This window comes from Globicephala melas, chromosome 18 (assembly GCF_963455315.2).
Source record: "Globicephala melas chromosome 18, mGloMel1.2, whole genome shotgun sequence".
In the NCBI taxonomy this organism is placed as follows: domain Eukaryota; kingdom Metazoa; phylum Chordata; class Mammalia; order Artiodactyla; family Delphinidae; genus Globicephala; species Globicephala melas.
The window spans coordinates 16,299,435-16,323,066 of record NC_083331.1 but is presented as its reverse complement, the minus strand read 5'-3'; the positions used below and the strand labels follow the sequence as shown (position 1 = coordinate 16,323,066).

The 23,632-nt window shown below is 46.0% G+C and overlaps 1 protein-coding gene across 1 annotated transcript in view; it reads left to right on the top strand.

The window, feature by feature from the left end:
* Positions 1–684: 684 nt before the first annotated feature.
* The window catches only part of FAM124A (family with sequence similarity 124 member A), a 108,558-nt gene continuing 85,610 nt past the window's right edge, over positions 685–23,632 (top strand). Inside the window, exons 1-2 of the mRNA XM_030882377.2 lie at positions 685–916; positions 9,188–9,219. Coding sequence (XP_030738237.2) covers positions 852–916; positions 9,188–9,219 — 97 coding nt within the window. The 5' untranslated portion in view covers positions 685–851. The remainder of the gene's footprint in view (positions 917–9,187; positions 9,220–23,632) is intronic.

Here is a 23,632-nt window from a genome sequence, read left to right as displayed (position 1 = left end):
ACTGTTGGCAATTCTGAGGGACCTGTACGAAAACACCTAGATGTTCTAACTGGTCCAGAAGTAGAACTGATTCCTCCTTGCTTTCACCGTGCGGCTGGGGGTTTCTCGGTGGGACTCGCGACGCTGGGGCTGAGGAACCTCCGGGCAATCCCTAGGATTCTGAATTCCGGGACTGTGGGCCCAGGGGAGAGGGACGGCTCACTCAGACATCACACGCGGTCACAAAGCACAGACGGGAACACGCGGTCAGCAGACACCCAGAAGCGTGCACATACAAATACATACCAACCCACAGCGAACCACAAAGACAAGTGCGCACGACCACACAGACCTCGCCCACTCATGCATTCACACCACTCATAGGCGTGCAACACGCGGGCTCACGCGAGCTCGCGCACAGACTCACAGCCGGAGCACACACCCTCTTGCGCGCGCACCTACCCTCGCGCACATGCACACACTTTCTTGCGCGCGCACATATTCTGCACACATCCCCCCGCGCGCGCTCACACCGCGTGCACACGCCCTCTTGCGTACGCACATACCCTGGCTCACGTGCACACCCCCGCGCGCACACGCGCTCCGTCCACTCACCCTCTTGCGCGCGCACACGCTTGCACGGCCGAGCGGCGAGGGGCGGGGCGGGAGCAGCCCCGGGGGCCTGGTTGGGCGCGGCCAGGAGAGGGCGCGGCGCGGGGTGGCTCTTGAGTTGTTTGCCGGATCCCGGGCCGTGAGACGCTCAGAGGGAGCCCAGCCAGCTCGGGCTGGTCCGGGCTGCGCTGGGCGGCCCGGAGGGAGCCCGTCCCGGGTCACGCCGGCGCCCGCGAGCGGAGCGCGGCGGGGAACGCGCCATGGACCCCAAGGCGGGTAGCGGCGAGGAGGATGACTGCGTGGACTCGGGCGCAGAGACCGGAGGGTGAGCGGCGCGGGCCGGGCAGTGGGCGGGGACCACTCCGAGTTGCGCGGCGGCTCCTCCCGGCCCGGGACCTTCCTGGACCCCGCGCCGGAGTCGCTTCGGCGGGACGCGGCTGCGGGGACCGTTTCTCCTGCCGGGTCCCCTGGGGAAACCGGAGGGGCTGTGGCGAGCCCGCTGTCTGCTGGGCCGGCCCTGAGGGCAGAGCGGCGGGGTCCGTGGCTGCCCCGGTCAGGGCGGGCCCCACCCTGGAGGGCAGAAAAGTGGAAGGACTCAAGGTTCAGAGTAACCCCACGCAGCCCACACCACCCCAGACCCTCTTGCCCTCCGTCATCACTGAGCTGATGCGGAGTGCCGGGCAAATGCAGTGTCCCCCGGTATCACCGTTAGAGAGACAAGGGATGCTCTTGCACTTGTTTCCACCTTCCGCGAGGACTTTCTTATTGTTGCTCCGGAACCCCCTGGAGTCCAGGATGGGGGTCTGGGGGTGGGGAGAAAAGGTAAAGCGGGTAGGACACGTGAGACCTAAGAGTCTTTCAGAAGTCTTCTAAGAGGATGGCGTTTTTCATTTTACGGCTTTATTGTGTTTGCCAAGACGCCCTCCCCAGCTCCTCCACTGCCCCGCCGAGCTTCCTCACTTCTGAGCGCACCTGTCCCAGCTGGAGCCGCTTGCCTTGGGCACAGGTGGGATGAAGATGGTGCTATAATCTAACCTTGCTTATTTTTAAAAATGTCCTCTTCTCTTCGGCGGACTCAAACAATTAGTCCAAACCTTTGGAGACTAATTAACCCTCTCCGAGCAACACTGTTTTCCTGAGTGGGACAAAAGACTGAATGTCTTTTAGGAGACGAACGTCATTGTAAAGCCTTCCGCCCAGCCCCTGTCTCTAGAGGACTTCCCGGTGCAGAGTCAGCGCTACATCCAGGATGCGGGTACCGACCCAGAAGGAAAGGGTGTCTTTGCCTATCTGCAGTAACCCAGGGGGAGGGCTGGAGCTGCCCAGAACACAGAAATCCTCATTCCAAGAAGGCTGGGGAGATTTAGACATAGATCTAAGGATTTGGCAACCCTGAGAGGACAGGAAGAGAGTCCAGGCCCAGAATAGACCTAGGGTCACACCTGACCCGGAGAAAGGCTCCCTAGGCAGCCCCCCCCACCCCGCCTGCCCAACCCCACCCTTCCTTACAGCCTCTATCCACTGGAGCCGAAATCCAGGAGTTTACTGCCCCCAAACATTTACCCTGCAATGGGCTTTCCCTGTTATCCGCACTTGTGATCATTGATGGTTCGCTACAGAACCCTGTTAACACTGCAGTGTTGTAACCTGACTCCAAATACTGAACTCCTGTGCTTTCTCCCACGCTTTGTATGTGGGGCATTTATCAACTTTAACTGAAGATCCTTGGCTTCCCCCACCTACCCCCACCCCGCCCCGCCCCAGTTAGCTGAACATGAGTAGAAGAAACAAAACAAAAGTAATCGGGTCATTTTCAGCTGGGTTAAATAAAGCACCGGCGGGTCCATTGGTTTTCAATGTGCAGAGCTCACCTGAAACAGATCTTTTATGCCAGGGCTCTCTCGGAGAAATGGAGAGAAAGCCCTGACCCAGGAGTGTCATCACCCCAGGATCCCAACGAACAGCATGACAGCTGTCGGGGCTCCTGGGAGGGGCGTGCTGAGCCTGCTGACGCCTCGCTGTCTCTGTCTTAAGTGTGTAAGTTAACAGGACAGAATTGTTTGAAGAATTCTTATTGCCTCCGTAGCATTCTTAAGCTAAAGGTCAAGTGGCGTGCATTTAAATGAGATAGTTGCAGTGAATGCTTCTCAGTCTTGTATTTGCTGCATATTCATATATCCCTTAAAGTTGAGATTACGTATTAAAAAACCGTTCAGTTTCCCTGCTCTTCCAGAGCTTGCCACCTCTTACCCTCTCCAGCTTCCATACAGCTACCTGTCGAGATTGTGTAGAAAGCATGAAGAAAGCTTGCTCAGTATGTGTGTGTTATCATTATTTTTAAAAACGCAAATCGGATCGTGTCTCTCTGCCTTGCAAACTTTTAGTGGTTCTGTCATCTATAAAGCGCGAAGGGTTTAGCATGGCCTACAAGCCCCAGTGTTCGTGGGGTCCCCACCCCTCTCTCTCTCTGGCCTTGTCACTTGGCAGGCTCGTCCCTGCACCCTGCATATAACCACATCAGCTGGGTTTTTTCCAATTCCTCACCTGTGTCAAGCCGCCCTCTTTGCCCCTAGGCCCTTCTCCACCTGGCACGCCTGTCCGCCAGGTGAAACTCTACTCTTCTTTCAAGAGTCAGCTCAAGTGACACATCCACTCAGACAGGGAGCCTTAATTTGGGGTGCATGAATTGCTTTAAGTTGCATGCAGAATGATGGGCTTTGTGACGTTTTCTAAGATACTGTTTTTCATCAGATTCTCAGAGTAGCCTGTGATCCCCTCCAAACCACGTTTGGGCAGGGTGTAAGTTTCATGTTCATCATGCTGGTTTGAAGTATTGGGAGACATCCAAGTAAAGATGATGAGTCAGCAGTCGAGTAATCTACCTAGAGAGGAGGTCAGACAGGAGGACTGCAGTTGGGAACCGGCAGCCTAAAAATGGCAGTTGAAGCCCTAGGAGTGGATTCGATCAACTAAAGTTCATAGCAGACACGAGCCTGGCGTTTACTATGTGCCAGGTACCATTCTAAGACTTAACATGTTTCATTAATTCATTTAATCCTTCAACAAATCTGGGAAGCAGGTACTATTTAAGACCAGCCTTGAAAAACTACAGCATTTAAATGTCAGGTAAAGGAGGGTGAGCTGATAAAGGAGGCTGAGAAAAATTAGGCATGAAATGAAAAAAGGAAGAAGGTGATATCCTAGAAGCCAAGGGAAGAAAGGAAAGAGATCAGCTGTGCTGTTGAGAAACAAATCAGGATGAGGAAGTCATCTCCCTTCTTTTTAAAGGGAGATGATGAAAAGGCAGAGGAGTAGTGGAGGAGGAGGTGGCTGGAGCCCTTTGTCTGGGAAAGGGAGGGGTGAGAAGTGACAGTAGCTGGAGGGGAGAGTGGGATGAGGGAAGGATTTCTTAAACGTAGGCATGAATTGGGCAATAAATGCTCATAGAAGGGATTCTGTAAATGGGGAATGATAACTACGCAGGAGAAAAACGGATATCTGTAATGTCAGCTTTCTGAAAATGTGCAGGTAGGTGGACTTCAGGTCACGTGGACAGATTGGCTTTGGAAAGAGGAGGGACATCCCTGTTGCACCCAGTGGGAGAGAAGGGAAGATGGGTTTCCGTTCAGTGCAAATGCAGCCCCCCGTCCCCCAGGAGAATGGAGACTTGACACTGTTGTTCCGGGCGATGGTGAGTGAGACCCCAGTCAAGATTAGTGATTACATATGAAGGTACTAGTCTACCTTGCCATTGATTTTCCTGCAGCAGTTTTCACCCACCTGGGGGCAGGCGGAGAGAGACAGTGGGTCGTTGAGATCATCAGGGTTTGGGGGAGAGGGACTGTTGCTAGGCTGGGGTGAACAGAACATAGGAGTAAGGGAGATGTGCGGCTGTTGCTTGAGCTGATGACTGGTCCTTTCAGCAGCATATCGGAAGTGCTTCCAAGAACCTTCGTGGATTCCGCTGCCAGTAGACAGACTGTGCTGATCCCTTTGAAAGTTACAGTCCACAGAGCCAGCCTGCTGGGGTTCAAATTCTGGCTCCTCCACCTAGGAATTGTGGAACCTTGAGCCAGTTACTTACCCTCTCCCTGCCCTCAGCTTTCTCCTTTGTAAGATGGGGATGACGATAGTACTAGTACTCACCTCATAGGGTGGCTGTGAGGATTGAATGGGTCTATACACTTAAAGCCCAGAGAACAGTGCCTGGCATAAGTAAACCCTCAGTACATTATTATTTCTTATGAAACACTCCAAATGGTAAACTTAGAGTTTTATCTAAATAAAAATGTACATCTCCAGGTGCACTCAAGACCATATGTTCTTTGTTACGCATCACAGTAGAGGCTCTGATGCTTTTAAATGCCTTAAGCAACTTGATTACTGTTCAGAACACCTGAAATAGTACAGCACATGCCTCAATCTGATCATTATTTTTATTTGGAAGATGAGGAAACGGAGGTTTCAGAGGGCGCGTGGCTAGTTAGTGGCCTAGCTCGCAGCTTGCGTCTCCAGCACACCTCCTGCCTAGTGAAGTTGCCTTTCAAAGAGCTATTTGGTCTGGAATTAATTCTTGTTTTCTGCTCAGACATTTTCTTTTGCTCGAAATGCTACCTTTGCTGTCTGACGCCCCCAGCAATACAGGCTAAGACTGAACGCAAACTAGCATTCTTCTGTGGCGGTTGATGTCGTTTTGAAACTCCCACTTTCCAGATCCACTTGAAGACAAGCCTTGTGCTTCTATGTACTTGCTGTTAGAAAAAACTGGCAAGTTGGCTACTGACCATGGTCAACTGTCTTAAGAAACAGAGTCTCTTAACAGAGGGACAGGCAGTGTTTTGTAAACCCAAACAAAAGGCTAAGATGAATGTTTTCCAGTGGGTGTTGCATTAGTGCTGTCTCCCAGATTTGGCCTCTAAGCCAGTCTTTCAAATATAACCATAGCTGATGGATTATTTTCATTCAGAAGTTTGACCAGGCATTAATGGATCTCCACGTCTGTGGCAGCTGTCACTGAGCTTCTGAAAACATAGGGTCACACCATGCTCTTTATCTTTGGGTGAACTCCAACGGATGCGTCACTGTGATTTCAGTGATAAACAGTTCACAGGTCTAGAGTTTATAAACAGGTGGATGGAAAGGAATAGGTAGAATCCATTTTTACAGGGGACAGGCTTAAAGAGTTTTAGATGGGGAAATGTTGCATAGAAGACAAGATGATCTATTAGGTACTCTGTTGTCTTTGCGTTCAAGGTGGAGCTAGATAGCTCTAAATTACCATGGCGTCTAATTCAATGGACTGGGAGTTAACAGATGAGGTCCGTGGTGCAGTGAGCTGGTGTTTTACTGAAATGCCAAGGTCAGTTCTTATCCCAGGATTTCCCTGGAAAAGAGAATTTAGGAAGGTATCCATTTTCTATAAATATCAAAATTGGCAAGTAGGCTGCTGACGGTGGAAAACTATCTTGAGTGCAGACCCCTTTATGTTTAACCCCTATACGTATAACTGAAGTACAGTCAAGGGACCACATCCTACTTTCTGTTCATTATTGGCACAGATACTAAATAAATGTAACGTTTGAAAATGCGTTTACTCTATGTGTCAGGCATGTGAGTCTATATAATCCTTGTATTATTCTGCTCATCTGTATCATGTGTCCACAAATTTTTCATCCTCAAATTTGTGGATTCACCTTGCACGCTTCATTCTGGCAAAGCTGAATGTCTCATTCAGAGCCAGCTGGATAAATTCTTAGGATGTGAGACCAATAAGCAAAATTCCCAAGACAGGTACCCTGCAGCTTGCTTCCTCCTACCCAAAAAAGCTGGGAGTACACATCCCTCCGGAGAACCATACTCAGCATCTGAAATTGTTTGAACCTATTTATGCATACAGTTTTTCCAAGCTTTACAGCTTGTCTTTCACCAGCCCTATTTCTAGTAAATAACCTTTTGGGGTTATTTGGAATGTATTTTAAGAACTATAAAAGTCTTCATACCTTGACTCAGCCCCCATTCCGCATCATGATAAGTTTTCCAAGGAAATTAAATATCAGGCTGTATTTATAAATTTCTCATCACCATGTGCTTTGCAGAAGTGAACAATCGGGAACAATCGTATAGCCAACAAAAGGGAAGTGGGTGACTAAATGATAGTACATCACCTTATCTAAAATTATAGTTACAGAAACCATGTAGCAGCATTTTATGATGGAGTTTAGTGAAAAGAGCAGTTTAAAATTGTATCTCCATCGTTACGGCAACTGAGTACAAATTACGTCACCAGGACCAGAGGCTGGAGAGTAATGTGAAGTTTTAGGTGACTTTTCTTTCTGTTTGATTTCTGTTTTGATGGTGGACAGGGGTGGAAGTTGGGGTGATGGATGAGACTACAGAGCTGGGCAGAGGCCATCAGTCGTAGAAAGAGGGGTGCACTGTTGTGCACTGTCAAGCTTGAACGTCATCCAGAGAGGGACATGATCAGATTTGTGCCTTGCAAAGATTGGCTGCTGCATGAGGAAGGAATTGGAGCAGGGCGAGAGTGACAGAAGACCGACCATTTGGCAGGCCTGACCTGGGCGGCGCCTTCCATCATGAGAAATATGGAGAGATTCGTGGCAGGGGCATCCGTTATGCCAGCACCTGCCCTAAAATACCCCCGTTGCACTTTAAGATTCTTGGAATATGTTTTGAATGTAAATTTCATTCTACATAGGTATCCATCTGTATGCAGATCTTTAAAATGTATGCATATGCGAAACCCATATGCTTCAAGAGTATTTGGAAGATCCTAGCTGAAAATACTGACAGAATTTTAAAAATAAAATAAATACGATTGCACATTCTTACTGAATGTTTTATGGGAATTGTCCTGCAATTTCTTTGAAGCCTGGCCTTCTTAAGATGATCATATTGTAATGGAATTGTTTTGCTGTTGCATCTCCCACAGTGGATGTTGGTTGAGTTTTCACTGCATATATGTACAGTTACATTTCTAAGTATTGTCCTGCCTGGTTCCAGAAAGAATTTAACGCACCAACACTGGGGTTACAAATCCTGCATTTCAGAATGTGCTTAGTCCCTGACTCTTCTCTCTCATTTTCTCTCCCTCCATCTCCTCTCCCTTTTCCCTTAGCCAGCATCTCTCCGGGCTCTATCCAATCCCTTCTCCCTTCTAACTCCTTCCTTACCACCGCTCTGCCTGCCTAGTTCAAGCCTCACCTCCTGGTCTCCTTACAGATACTATCACTTTAGTTTCCTAATCAATGATATAAAAAATTGGATGAGATCTCCGTGGATGCAGTTTGTAGTATATAAAGGGATATGCAAATGTTAGTAGTTGTTATTCTTTCCAGTTTTGAAATTCAGGGACTCTGTGACAACTAGAGTATTTCATTTGGAAAGAGAAAATCACATGCTGTTTTTCTTCCATTTTGTTCCTCTAGCAATAAGTCGGTGCATGATTTTGTGTGGGAGATGTAGGTTGTTTGAATTAGTGAGAGGCATGCTTTTCATGACTTTTTAAAAAAGTTTTGTATATATCCTTTTAATGTGGTAAGAAACTCAATGGAGTAAAAATTGGATGATTCAAGAAAGGCAGCCTGAGACTAAGTAAATGAAAGGAGTGTATATCTATAAAATTAAACATAATTAACCACTTTATTTGCATAACTATGTCCCCTAACTACAACCTTGGTAGAATAAACTCCTCCATGCCTGAGAGCTTAATTTCCTACCAAGAATGACTTGGGGACACTGTGGGGGAGAAAACCAATAGCTTCTATACCATGTACGTTGCCAGAGAGGGACGGTTTAAGAGCCACACAAGTGGAGCAGAAGCTTAGCAGAGATTAAGCAGACACGTTCTTGGCCGCATTCCCATTCTCACAGAGGCCGAATGCCAGCGGCTGATTTTTCAGCATACAAACTGATGGCTTATTTCACCCCGGCCCTAACCCTGCCTTTTCCCTTTCCAGATCACGGCCCACATCCTGTTACTCTAATATCTAGCAGGATTTCTTCCTAGATGGAACTGAAATCAACCATCACTGTGCTTGTGTGTTACCTGATGGTCAGCCAGGCCTTGAATGTGGAAGCCCTCCCAGCCAGGGTTCCTTCTCCCCAGGGTCCACCTCGCCTCTGCTTACATCAGCAAAGAAACATTTCCCTGAGGGGTGGTGCTGACATTTCAAGGGTTTAACCTTTTGCAGTGGTTTAACCTTTTGTGGGAGTCATGAACCCCTTTGAGAGTCTGCTGAAAACTTTGAGCGTTCTCTCCGGGAAAATAAGCTTCCACTCAAAAATTTGCCAGTAAATTTAGATGGTTCGGGACCCATCTGGTCTCCCATCTGGGAGACTCACAGAGCCCATATGAAGGACCCCGGATTTCTAGAATGCCTTTAAAGTTGTGCTTTCAAATCCAGACATAACTTGATTCTGCACAAGACAGTCCGCAGCATGAGAGTTTTTAATTTGGGGCATTTCTTTATCAGTTAAATGCTACTTACCACTGACTGTTTAAAATTCAACTTTGAAGAGATCACTTGGAGAGAAAAATAATGTCTAATCCTACTAATACTAAGGTTTTGTGTTTCAGGTCTGACTACAGCCACATGTCCTCCACCAGCAGTAAGTATGGCTTAAATGTTCTTCAGTTTTGTCTTCAGAGTCCCCCTGGGGGTCAGTCCCATCTCTGTGTGTAGAGAAGGCCATCCATGTAACCCTTGCTTTAATAGAAAGCATCTCCGAAGGTATCCTGGCCAAAGGATGTGATACAGGCTTCTCTGGGGAGTGGAGAAAAGTGGAGGCTTTTCCTGGAGAATGTGATTGTACCTTGATTTGAGGGCTAGACGTGCCACTACTTTCCCCGTGAAAATTCAGCCTGGAGGAACTAGCCCAGGCTTTATTAACCCGCATGCTTGGAAAATACCTTCTCGGACAAAGCTGAGGTAACTCATTCATTCAACAAACATGTATCAAATACCTGCTGTCCTTGGGCTCACAGCTCAGAGTACATTCATTGGATCATGAGGTGGCCCCAGTTCCTCTGTTGGGCAGACTTCCTCCTGTGTATTTCTGTACCTGCAGGCAGATACCACAGATGATGATTATATATGGTAAAAAAAAAAAAAAAGTATGTTTATAAACATACTCTGAGCATAGAAAAAGGTGCTTGTATTGAATATTAAATTACAAGTAAATCTATTTATGGGAAATTAGGCGTTATATCTAGGAACAATTTACAGTGATGAAGGTCACTACAGAGCCATTCAGACTGATTAAACACTTATTTTAAAATAACAAAAAATTTTTCTTACAATAAACGCCCTGATGTTTTGAGTCGGTAAACACTGAATTGTTTTGGCCTGTCTCACTATCCTGATAAGCTCTCAATTCTAAATAGTTCCCAAATGGAAAGACACTTAATTGGATTATTCTGTTTATTAATGTTATGGCTTAGTTTTTCCTTTGCAATGAGAGACTGTGTGGAAAGCTGTATATCTGGGATGGTTATTTAGTGTCAAATTATATTTAGTTAGTATAACTGCAGCGAGCAATTTCTGATCATTTCAGCCAACTGGAGACCCAGCATTGCCCCTTAGTTATTAAGAACCGTTAGTAATAAATTAGAGAATAATGCTCCAGTGATTTGCATTTCCTCCCTGAAGCTTCTGTGTTCCTAAAATCAGAGAAAGCGCGCTCTCTCCCTCCCTCCCTCCCTCCCTCCCTCCCTCCCTCCCTCCCTCCCTCTCTCCCTCCCTCTCTCTCTCTCTCTCTCTCTCTCTCTCTCTCTCTCTGCTGCCATTTTCAGTTTTGCCCAGAGGCTACATTTCTTTAAGAATGATTTTTATAAAATACTTGCCCGAAGTCCTTTGCTCAATTTGTAGCTCCCAAAGCAGTCCTCTGGGTCACAATAAAGCGCCTTTCTTGTCAGCGAAATGGGTAATTTGGTTTGGGATGTTTTCCTCTCCATTATTTTAATTGCGATCTCTGAGTTGGAATTTCTCTTAGTGCAACTGGGATCGATAGCCTTTTATTGCTGTTCCTTTTCTCTTTAAATTTTTGGCGACTCCTGCCTCATTCTTCAGTGTTGGGGCCTCTTGGTGAGTGAGGGTGTATATGCGTTTCATATTTCAGTTAGGAAATGTATTTGACTACCAGTAATAGAGAAAAAAATGACTTAAGTAAGGGTTTGTTTTCCTCTAATGGAAAAAAAAAAAAGTCCAGAGGAGGCAGTGTGGGTGTGTTACGCAGTCCTCAGGTTTTGGTCTCCATCCTCAGGGTTGCCTCAGAGTTACAGAATGGCTGCCTCTACCACAGCCATCACATCCTTGTTCTGGGCAGGAAGAAGAGGGGAGGGGAGGGTACTGGTGGGCCTCTGGCTGTCTTTGCTCTCTATGTTGCCTGAACTGCCTTTCCTTCCAGCCAGAAGCATCAATCCTGGCCGCACCCATACACAGGAGAAGGGCCCTTATGCATTCAGTTAAACGTAACAGAGTGGACCCTTTCTGAAAAGAAAAAGAGAGCATTAAATCTAGAGTCTTAAATCTGTCCTTTAACACATAGGTTCAACAGTGCTGCAATAATAAAAAGTATTTTCCAAGTAGATGTTAAAAAGAGCATTTCCCCGCAAGCTAGATAATCACTCAGAGGACTGAGTAGAAGTTTGCTGTTTCTCCTGAATGGTGCAGTTCCAGGCTCACTCTCCCTGTCACAGCCAACTCGGTGCCAGCACCTTCTGTGTGACCACGGGCCCAGAGGGCTGACCCGTCGGTCCCAGTTCCCACATTTTGGTCCTGGAAGCAGCTCTGACGCCTCATGGTCATTGTCCTGCGATCTGTCAGCCTCTCGCCACTGAATGGCTTGTTTCTGAATGATTCCTGACTCCTGATTGGGATCTGAGCATTCGTTACCATTTACTTTTAGGAAGTGGACTTTTCTGTGTGTGCAAGTGGTTCTTCCCGCACATTCATCTGATGCCCCTTTACCTGTCTGTTCCTGAGTTCAGAGAGGCCTGAGTGCTTCCTTGGGGAGAGCTGGGCTTAGACTCTGTCTGTCCACAGTTGGTTTCTGTCGTTACCGGGACTGTCAGCAGAGCTTCCTGCAAGAACACCACTCTATTTAGTTGCCGGTTTTCTTCTTGGAATGCAGGGACTGCTTCTTCACACTGCCTGCCCCTGATGGCAGAAGAAGAAAGGTCATCCCTAAGACAAAGTACCAGAGCAGCGGTGTGGGGTTCAGGTGTCCTAGGCCCCGGTCCAGGTTCCACCATACATTAGGTGTATGCTCTAGGGCAAGTCATTTACACTCTGTGAGCTTCAGTTTCCGCCTCTTTGGAATGAGGAAGTTGGGCTGAATGACCTCTAAGGACCTCTCCAGGAGCTCTGGGATGCTCAGCTGTGACTGTCTTAGAAACTCCTCTAAAAAGAGAGGAGAAGGGAGGGAGGAAAGTAGTGAAGAATCAAGGACACTGTATCTTTCTCCTTGATCCCAGAGTAAGAGTCCAGAGGATGGGCATTCTCTCTAGTGGCCCGTAGCATTAACCCTCAAGTGAGGGCTGTTCAGAATCAGTTTGAGTTTCTGTATTGTGAGCTGCCCGTAAGTCGGTGGCGGTAGAGACCTTGTGGTGAGGGGCAGCTGCTGCTTTTTATCCCCCCTCCCCTCAAGTAAGTGGAAGGGGGGCGCCATGAGATCATTGGGCTTCCTGCTTCTCCGCGACCTCTTGGGTTAAAGAATCGTATTTCTGTTGACTGTGTCCAGTGTCACTTTCAATTCAGGGGAGAGGCTGAGGGGGGCTTCTTTAATGGATGTTTTGATTTTATGTGGATGAATTTTTTCTAATTGTGACTTGTCCGTTTGTATTTTTTAGATTGATGGGCAGAAAGGCTCTTTCTTTGTGTTTTCTGCAAAACTAAGCCCACTCTTAGCACTCAGGAGATCTCAGTAAAGCCTAATACTTCCTTAGGAAGCTGAATTTAATTTATACTCTCAGAATTTTAGGTTGTTTTTTCCAGCAACCTGGTTAGAAGATCATCAAGCCACTGTGTACAATTTGCATTCTTAAGCGATTTAAATAGAAAGGGGGAATTTTATAAACAGAATAAAAGAAAAACAATAATTATGCTGAGGGAAAATCATCAACTGTGCTACGTAATGCTAATGAAATTCTCGTGTGGTTGAATATTTCCCTTCAAATAAAGATCGTAATGATACTTGGAGAATTCCTCCTAGAAGATGCTGGGAGCTGAAAAAATGATATTTTCAGGACAGTATACCATTTCTTGCGGGTCTCTAGCCCCAGGATAATGCCGGTAGGAGGCAGTCAAAGAATTAACTAGTTCTCTCTGTTTGAGACTCTTCTCCAAGAGCCTCTTCTCTAGTTGCCCTACTAATTGTGCCCTAAGACTGTTCCTTCTTGAACCTCAAGTAGAGTCGTCAACTCTTCACCTGCCAGTGACGGCAGGACTGCCTTGCAGTTTTGTGCCCCTTCAGGCTTTTCAGAGCACACGTGATAAAAAGTGAGTTGAAATGATACAGAGGGCTCTTGGCAATGCCCCGAGGAATTCTGTGTGTCTGAAATTATGGAGAAATGGCCATGAGCAGTGCGTTCTCATTTGAGCCCAGGAGCGTGTAGCAAGCTGTAGAAAAAAGGCACATGTCATGGGTGGGCGGGAGTCACCGAATCTGTCTTCACCTCCCTCCTCCAGGCCTCAGATTCCTGCCCTACGATTTCTTCCCTAACTTTCTTTCCCTGACTTCCTGCTCTGTCCTTCCAGTGACTCAGGTAGCTTCCCTGTTTCCTGCCTACACTCTCCCTGCTGGCCCCGAGCTTCTGCAGGCTATTGGTCCCATGGACTTCTGTCCCCTCAGCTTTCCTGGGGCTGCCATGTCTATGACCTGCCCTTGAGGGCGGCCTTACAGAGGTCCAGCTGGTGCCGGGGGCCTCTGGACACACACTGGTGTCCAGGAAAAAGGGTCAGGTGGATTGCAGGTGTTTTTTAAATAGGAAAAGTGGGGTATTTCGGTTCATTGCAAGGCACTGTCGCTGGTCTAGAGCCACCATGGGCTTGTCAAGTCTGCCTTGCTGCTCTGACAGGATGACATACCGTCCCTTCCTGAGGTTGCCTTTTCTCACGCGCGCATCTTTCTAAATGCTGTCTTTTCCCTTTCATTTCTCAGTGGTGTCGTCGTTTCCTTGCTGTTTCAGGATACCGAAGCATCATACGTTTCGATTTTGCCTCTGGCCACATCTGTGGGTCCCGTCAGCGTGCAGGGAAAGATAAGACCATTGTGATTTAATTAACAATGTAAGGAGCTTTCAAAGCAGCAACACCTTGAAAAGATGCGATTGCGCGCTGTCGAACTCATCAGTGACGGGACATTTGAACATATATGATCTGTGTCTCCGTATCCAAGAGCTCAGTCCAGACTTGGGATATGAAATATTCGTTATTTTCTTTCTGTTAGGGGAGACGATAACTTATTGAAAGAATTTGCTCACTTTAGAGCCAGTTTTTATCACATACATCCAAAAAAGGAAGATCGGTATCTTGGAAGAGGCGGTGCGAGCCAATTTCACTGTGATCCATTTGTAAGTGCCGTAGTTTTCTTTTTTTTTCTTCTGTGTACAATACTTTTCTCCATTATGATTTTGAGAACACATAACTTTCAGAATCTCATTCCACAAGATCTAGGCAGAACTCGAATCTATTCATTAATCCTTATGGAGAACAACTTCAGCCAATGAAGTGGCTTAATTTTGTGATGAGTTTGGAGTTGGCAATATGCACACGTTTGCCAAAAGACTAAAAAACCCACCTAGTCCATCCCCAGCTTCACACTCCTATTGCAGTAAAAGCACCAAAAGAAAAGTCACCGATTTTCTCTAATTTAGAATATCGCCTTTCAGACGAAGTTAGTTATAGATGGTAATACAGTCATCAGAGACCAGCCTGCCAGGTATTTTAAGTATCTCAGTTCACGTCCATCACTACTTTCACTGATTTTCTACTTCCTCTGATTCCAAAGGGCTTACTAATATTAGTGACACTGTTTGATTGACTTACTAATATGCAGTGTCACTAGTATTAATAACTGTTGTAAACCCAACAGTCGACATAAAACGAATCAATGCATATCGGGAACATGTGTACATATTTTCAATGGAGGATAAGTCAGGGTTTTGTGTGCCAGGAGGTCTTGAGTGTGCAACTTCCATCAAATGAACCCCAAACAAGAACTACTCTCATTTTTATTCTGGTTGAGACCCTATTCTGTCCCAACAGTCATGTTCATGTGCAGAGCTGTTCTCATGGAGGTTCAGAGTGAGCTGCTGCACAGCTGGAATGACTCCACAGCCCTAGACGGGCTCTCCGTGAGTGGCCTTGTGCTGGACGATTGTATCACTGATGACACAGTGCTTCCTGATGTGTGGCGATGACTGCAGAGACCAATCGGAAACCATTAAGATGTTGTGCACGTGGGACAGATCAATCTGATTTTCTTGTCTGGTCTGTCCTGCTTTGTGGCTCTGCCTTCCAAAGTGACTGTGAGATTAAAGCTTTTACTCAGAAGTACCTATCGCGTTCCCTAGCATGGGGCATCTGGGCCACTGACAGCTCCAGCTCCTGTAGCTATGTGGGAAAGAGCCCTTAAGGCTTCCTCTGTCCTCCTGGGAATGCACTGGCCTCACTCCAGTTAGGAACTGGCTCTCCTGCCTGTGGAGAAGGGCCTGGTGCTGGTGGCTCTTCCATGCCCCCAGGCATTGAGGCTTTCTGGGACAACTGTGGCTTCATGTTTGAGACACTTCTTATGTTCCTGGACCTTTCTCTTAGGGCTGGAGCCATTTAACATGGAGCTTGTAGGTAACACTAATAAAAAGGCCACAGTCCTGGAAGCGTCGTTTTTGACAGGTATGGACCTCGCAGCCACTCAGGTGGAGGCTGAGCAGAAGCTGAGAGCCACAGAAGGCCAGCTGGTGCAGGTTGGGGTATTTGCTCCTTCCACATTTTGTCAGCTGCCCAGACAGGATATTCTTGGCCTGGCAGAGCACATAAAATCACCACACTGGAAAACTTGCTACTCAGAGTGTGGTCCACAGACCACAGCATCACCCTGAAACTTGTTGGAAATGCAGAATCCCATTTCTGACTTCCTGAGTCATGTGAGTTGTTTGTACGGAAATTTTACAGAGCACTGATCTAACCCATCTCCCCAGGAAATAAGATTGCTCTTAAATCATCCATGATTGATGTGATTTATCCAAGTTTCTTACTTTCAGAGGCTAATTTTTAATGGTATAATCTGTAGGTTCTAGGATTTGTATAACGTCTAGATAAAATTATTCACTTAATATTTAAGTTATTTTATTGATAATTGAAAAGAATCGTGTTCCTCCTCTAAGAGTAGTTTATTTTAAAACACAGGACTTGTTCTTTATAAGGCAGGCTAGAGGTATTTGTTTGGGGTTTTCTGAGAAGCAGGTGGCAGCCTTATCTACATGATCATGAAATTAGCAAACGATACCTGAGATGAATGAAACTACTGGGGGTGAAAGAGTGGGTGCACTTCCCACGTTATTTGATGGTGTGGGGTCTGTATATTCAGAGTCCTATGAGTGGGAACCTGGAAAACTAGACAATATTACTAGTTGACAGTTGATAAGAAAAAAGCAATAACCAAAGATACTCATCAGGAAATCAGAGGCTGAGGACAATATCCCACACGGACAGCTCCTCTGATGCTCTGTTACACAAACATCCATTTCTGAAAAAAATGACTGTGTAGTCCTTTTGGCTTCAAAGATAAGTTTTAATTCTGTGATTTCAATTACATATAGGGTGTCAATTTCTAGCCAGGATATGAAAGAAAAATGGAGGCAGGCTTCTCATGATCACATGTCCCCTGAGAGGCTGAAGTGACACTTCAGGGACATCTGTCCTACCAGGGTTGTCAGGACCGCTATCCCACGAGAGGGAACAAGAGTGAGTAGCTGCGACTACGCCTTCTCCTGACATGCCAGGTGCTTTTCCCAGTTTTAAAATAATTATATCCAAATAATACATAGTCCTTGTAGAAAATCAGAAAATACAGATTAGCAAAAGGAAGAAAACTCAGAATGCAGCCATCCAGAAACAAGTTGTAATTTGGTGTCTGCCTTTATAGATTTCTTTCTGAGCATCTATATTCCTATATATGTGTATATTATTACCAAAAAGTATATTGGATAGTTTTATAGTCTAATTTTCTCACTAAGCATATTGTAAAGTTCTTTATGTACCAGTAAACTTACTTCTATAATAGTTTGACTGTCTATACAGGATTCCATTGTATTTCTTTCTGCACCATACTTTATTCACCAGTGCCCTATTTTTGGTCCTATAGGTCCTATTCACTTTTTCACTGTTATAATCAGCATTTTATACTATATCTTTGTGCATATCCTTCATTATTTCCTTAGTATAAATTCCTACAAGTGGAATTGCCAAGGTAAAAAGCGTACTTACTTTTTAAAGCTTATGATCCCTATTGCCAGGTCATTTCACTCTCCCATTGGCATGAATGAGAGTACCAGCGTCTTATAAAAATTGGGATTTTTATAAACTAAAACTGTGTGGATGGATACACACACAGTAACAATGGGCAAAAGTGCTCTGAAGAGCAGACTGTAAACAGGGAGACTCTCAGCTTTTGGAGACCCACAGGCTGAAGTCTGTTCTGTGGCTCTCATTAAAAGTATAGTATTGATTACGTGCCCGCTCCAACCTCAGGCAGCAATAACAGTGCCTCCAAACCATCCGTGCACTGCACAGGCTTCATGGAAAGCATTTCGCTTCCAGTAGACAATTTCTACCTTTATTCAACATCCGTATTGTTGCTATTAACCTTTGAGGGGAAGACAAGTTGGAAGTATTCAGGGAAGGTTGTGCAAAAAGCCAGGTCATATCCACTAAACGTTAACAATATTCAGAACTGACTAGGAAAGCGAAGAGGATCCCATCAGCCCTCCCTCCTTTCTTTGTAAACCTTCTCTCCTTCATCCTCATTTGTTAAACTTTTAAATTTTGTACAACACACTGGTTATGGAAGGGAAGGTACATTCTATCTGCTCTCACTTCCCCTTTTATTTTTATCTCACCCTGACATCTTCTGACATTATTATTGGTACCAAAAGGTACTGATGCTGAGCTGTGCAACCAGTGCCTGGAAGACTTATCTTTCCTTCTTTGTAACAAGAATAGTTGTGAGAAGTCTTTCCTTTATTGCGGGGAGAACTGGACTTCCTCTGTGGGTCCATCTTTAGTATTTCATTGCCTCAGGCTCGAGCATAGGCTGAAATGTGTGGGTCACACACAATCTAGACTCAGAAGTTGGAGGTCTTTCTGTGAGCTGGCGTGTTTAGAGGCTCACCGTCAGTTGGATGCTGTCTCTTGAGAACTGTGTAGGAACCTCCTGTTTCAGTGAGTATGAATTTTCACAGTCACCTGCTCAGGTGTAAGAGTGGAACTGTTCGTTGTATTTCTCTATAATCGAGCTGAACTTAGCTCTTGAGCCACCACCTCAGCCCCTGGCAAGTGAAGGTACAGGTCTGCTCTGCTTTGGAGCACCCACCCCTGCAGGGCTCAGCCCAGGAGTTCAGTACATGACCCTCAGAAACCTTCTGGCATCCAGGCTTTGGTCAGGTCTCTTCCAGTCTTCTTCCTCCCACCAGAAGCCCAAACCGGACATCTGCTGAGGCGGAAAAGCCGCCCCTGCAGCATCACACATTCTTCTGCAGAGTCCAATTCATGGGGTAAACGCCCTGCCCTAGGTTTTTAGCCTTTCTTAGCTCAGAAGGCCTCTTCTGTCTCCGAAACCTCAGTCCTTGCAGTAGAGAAGAGCCTTGCCCTTCCAGACTGTTTCCTCTGCTGGGATCTGAAAACAGTCTAAATTCAGAAACTTGATGAATGGTGGGTCCATCTTCCCCCACCTGCCCTGAAGCAATGAACAGCCCAGACTCTGCAGGTGGAGGGCCGCAAGCAATAAGAAAAGTGTGGGAGAGGGAAACTTCGGTTATTATCTCTGAAATTCATCCCCTACGTCATTCAGAACCTACCATCTCCCATTTTGTGTTTCTCTTCTATTTCTCACGTGTGAGCATCTTGCTTTCTCAGTGAGGTTGTGATCTCTGGAAGGGACCCTGTCTCCTCCTGCTTTGCAGTCCTTGGGGCCATTAGCAGGAGTAAGCACTTCAGAGCTAGGGGGAGCCCCAAATTGGGAGTTGGGAGATGTTTGTTCTCTTCTAGACCTGCCGTTGACTAACCGGTCGACTAGGTCAAGTCGTCTGACCTCATCTGTAACATGAGGGGCTGGACTAAATGCCTCCCCCATCTTTAATTTTCTAGTCATGCCCAGGAAGCTTGTTCTTCAAATGGGATGTAAGGTACCTATTTTTCTGAGGAAACTTGGAAACAAGGCCCAGGGATACATCAGTATCCTATTCAAGTTAGCGAAGCATTTGAATATTTCACTGAATTTTAAGCCAAAAAAAAAGAGTCCACAGCCTCCATTTCCCACATTGCTAGTTTGATCATGAGCAGAAGCAATGCCACGTTTTATCACTGATTTTTCAATGCCCATCCATGCTATATTTTATAAGCATGTCCAGTGTTTTTTCCTGGAACACTTGTAAAGCTAATCATGGTTCATCTCATTTCTCAACATCCTGCCAGACAAATCCCTTTATGAGATAAATCTTAGTTACTGTAGTTGTGAGGACTCGTCCCGCTAGCTCTCGCCTAAGGCTGAGCCGTCCTGATGAACAAAGCCTCGGGATAGGTTTGGTGAACACCGCCTCTTTTGTCTGCTTGGCTTTGATAGATGTACCTTACTTCTTAAAACAAGATGAATATTCTAACCCTGTTGTTTGCAAGCCCTGCTGCCTCATCTCCAAATCTACAGAATTTCATTGAGGTCCTGGCACTCTCAGGGTGACTGTGGCACCGACGGAAATGGCAAGATACAATGTGGTTTAGAAAGAATGGCAGTTACTGAGGAGAAGAATGGATTCTGTGTAAAATACTAGAGTCTCTCTCTTTTCTAATTTATTTTTTATTGAAATAGAGTTGATTTACAATGGCCAGTAGACACATGGAAAGATGCTCAACATCACTAATCATTAGAGAAATGCAAATGAAAAACTATCATGAGGTATCACCTCACACCGGTCAGAACGGCCGTCATTAAAAAGTCTACAAACAATGCTGGAGAGGGTGTGGAGAAAAGGGAACCCTCTTGCACTGTTGGTGGGAATGTAAATTCGTACATCCACTTTGGAAAACTGTAGAGGTTCCTCAGAACACTGAAAACAGAATTACCATATGATCCAGCAATCCCACTCCTGGGCATTTACCCAGCCAAAACTATAATTCAAAAAGATACATGCACCCCTATGTTCATAGCAGCACTATTCACAATAGCCAAGACATGGAAGCATCCTAAATGTCCATTGACAGGAAAGGACAAAGAAGATGTGGTACATATATACAGTGGAATACTACTCAGCTGTAAAAAAGAATGAAATAATGCCATTTGCAGCCATTTGCAGCAACATGGATGGGCCTAGAGACTAAGTGAAGTAAGTCAGAAAGAGAAAGACAAATACCATACAATATCACTTATATGTGGAATCTAAGACACAAATGACCCTATCTACAAAACAGAAACAGACTCACAGACATAGAAATCAGACTTGTGGTTGCCCAGGGGGAGGGGAGTGGGGGAGGGAAGGGCTGGGAGTTTGGGATTAGCAGATGTAAACTATTATATATAGGATGGATAAACAACAAGGTCCTACTGTATAGCACAGGGAACTATATTCAGTATCCTGGGATAAACCATAATGGAAAAGAATATTTAAAAAAATGTCTATATGTGTATACCTGAGTCACTTTGCCATACAGCAGAGATTGGCACAAATAGAGTCTCGTCAGTCATCTGAACCATATAACTTTTTATACACAGGGGGTCTAGTACATTGTTAAGCACTGGGGACTGGTGTGCGTCAGACCTGTCTTACCTTCTCATAAAACTGCAAAGTCATTATAGTCCTCAGGACTTAGATAACTATGCCAGATATATTTAAGTGTTTCTAGCTGAATTAAACCTTCTCAGACCAATTACATATCAACTTCCCGGACCTCTTCCAGAATCAATGTCAAGCAGTGTCAGAATTTAAAGTGACTTTGTTATTTCCTCTCTGGTTGGTGTCTGGCCTTTCCTTCCCCCTCCTCTTCCCATCTGCAGGTTTGTTCCACAACAAAGCTTAGAAATACATTTAAAGTCAAGTTGATGTCACATTTCCAAGTGGAGAAACATGCAGGATGTCTAAAGCATCTGCCTTACTTTCTATATCAATTCTTTCTTAATTTTCTTTCTTTTTTTTTTTTTTTTTTTTTTTGCGATACGCGGGCCTCTCACTGTTGTGGCCTCTCCCGTTGCGGAGCACAGGCTCCGGACGCGCAGGCTCAGCGGCCATGGCTCACGGGCCCAGCCGCTCCGCGGCATGTAGGATCTTCCCGGACTGGGGCACGAACCCGTGTCCCCTGCATCGGCAGGCGGACTCTCAACCACTGCGCCACCAGGGAAGCCCCCTTAATAGTTTGAGAGTGAGTTCAAGAATAAGCCTCTCACATCCAGATTCCTGACATTGTTTCTGTACTAGGTGATGAAAATTGAGAGCCGTCAAATAACTACAGGGACGGCAAAGCCGTACTTCTTACAAAATCCTGAGAGGGCCTAAGGATCAGAAAGATGCCATAGTGTTCTCCTCTGTCAAAGGAAAATAGAGTTTTGGGCTTAGTCTCTTCAGCCTATATTCCATTCTTCAGTTACAGGAAAGTTCTGTGAATTCAGGCTGAAGGAGGAGATGCATTTTATCTATATTATGGACGCATTTTGGATCCCCTATATTAAATACTCTGCATGTCACCTCATTGCCACCAGATTGCCACTATTCCCAACCCTGCGTCTCATTTTGACTGCAGTCTGGGGCTGGCACTGGGACCAGCCTTGCCCCTTTCATAGCTCAAAGTTTCAGGCCAACCAAAATTACTGAGAATTGAGAATGTCTTAGACTTTAAGTGTTGTCAGGGACAAAGGGGATTGCTTCAACTTTTTAATTAGTTCAGAGGTTCCAAGAACTGGCTGTAAAAAGAACTGTGAAAAATAAACCAAAAAAACTGAAGGCAGGTTATTCATTATATTCCGGATGAATAGACTCTCCCAGGAAGGAATTTGGAAACCCCTTTCTGGGAGCTTTTATTTCAGGCATTCTGGGAAGACCAGGCAGCTTGATGTGGGGAGGTTGGCCCCCTGTGCCACTTTAACGTAGCAGGTTTTATATTCATTGTCATTCTGGAGCTTCTTTCCCTCCTGCTTTCTGACCTAATCTTTCTTCACAGCATCACCCTATGCCCTGGGCATGTCTTTCTTACACACCTGGTCCACTGTCTCCTGTGGGTTTTCTGCCACTTGGTCACATGTGTCTGGTTGACAGACCACACATCCAAGCCCCTGAACTGTTGGGTGCTGTGGGGCTCTAGAAATGCAAATCAGGAGTTTATTCAGCCTCCTGCATTTGAGGTTAGAGGGACTCAAGCTAAGCTCCAGGGCCAGATTGCCTAAACCATACAGCCTGCAGCAGCTAGAGGTGCCCTTGTTCAGACTCTTGGCCTCCTGGGTGTGTCTGGGGCCCTGTGGTTCTTATGGCGCTGGAACGTCCAGGGCAGTTTATTCAGGGGATTGTAAGGTTACTGCCTTGGAAACCCCTTGTTGTACCCACATTGAACATGGGTTTGTTCAGTGAAGTGTCTATTGCATTTAGGTACCTGACTTCATCTTATATATTTTATTGTCTATCTCCCACCACTAGATTATAAGTTGTATGAAGGCAGAGACTCTTTTAGTCACCACTGTATCCTACAGTGCCTGGCAGGTAGTAGGTGCTCAATAAACATTCCTTGGTTAAGTAAGTGATTGCCACTGAATTGCAAACTGTCAGTGATAAATGGTGGATAAAATGACAGGAGACATCAGTCATTGCCCAGAAATTCTAGAAAGGGGTATCTGAGCTTGTCATATCCTGAGACTTGGCCAGGCACTCCCTTTGGAATGAGCGATCTGGACCTTCAATTAGAGACGTACCTGCTGTTGGGAAGTCAGTGTCTTGGGGACACATCAGTTTGCCAGTTCTGGGAGGAGGGCAGTCTGGCAGGCACTGGACAGCAGGGGACAGTGTGGGCAAGAGAGTGGCAGTGAGGGGTCCCACTGGCAGTGAGGCAGCATTGAGATAGCCAAGTGGGAGGACCAGCATAAGGACATCTGTCAACAAGCAGAAGGACCTCAGTCCCCTCCCTGTCCGCCAGCAGACTTAGGATGTCCACGTGGGTCAGGGATTGCCAGAAACTGTCCAGGCATACCACGTGGTCAGGGATTGCCAGAAACTGTCCAGGTGTACCGCGTGGGTCAGGGATTGCCAGAAACTGTCCAGGTGTACTGTGTGGGTCAGAGATTGCCAGAAACTGTCCAGGTGTACTGGTCAGTCCGTCTGCAGCAGAATCACCCACCCACATTTCCTGATGGAGCCCAGCCACGGTTTCAGAGCCCAGCCAGGCAGGCCGAGGTTCAGGGCAGGATGATTCTAAGAATAGTGGACTCAAGATGCAAGAAAAAGCACATGGTGAGGCACACAGACACGCCGTCCTTCTCCAGCCGAATGACCTTTGGCGGGTCAGTTACCATTTCACCTGCAAGATGGGGAGAAAGAATACACCTTTAGCATGGTGGTGTTTTAAAGATTAAATGAGATAATATATATAGTAAAGCTTTTAGGACAGTGTCTGACAAATAATAAGAACATAATACATGGTTGTTATTGTCTAAGTTATTTTCTGTTACACTTATGAAAAAGAGGGGATATACTGGGGAAAATGGAACAAATCCTCAGGTTAATAATACACCTTCTGCCTCACAGAAGGCCTGAACTGGTGCAGTGCTTTCCTTA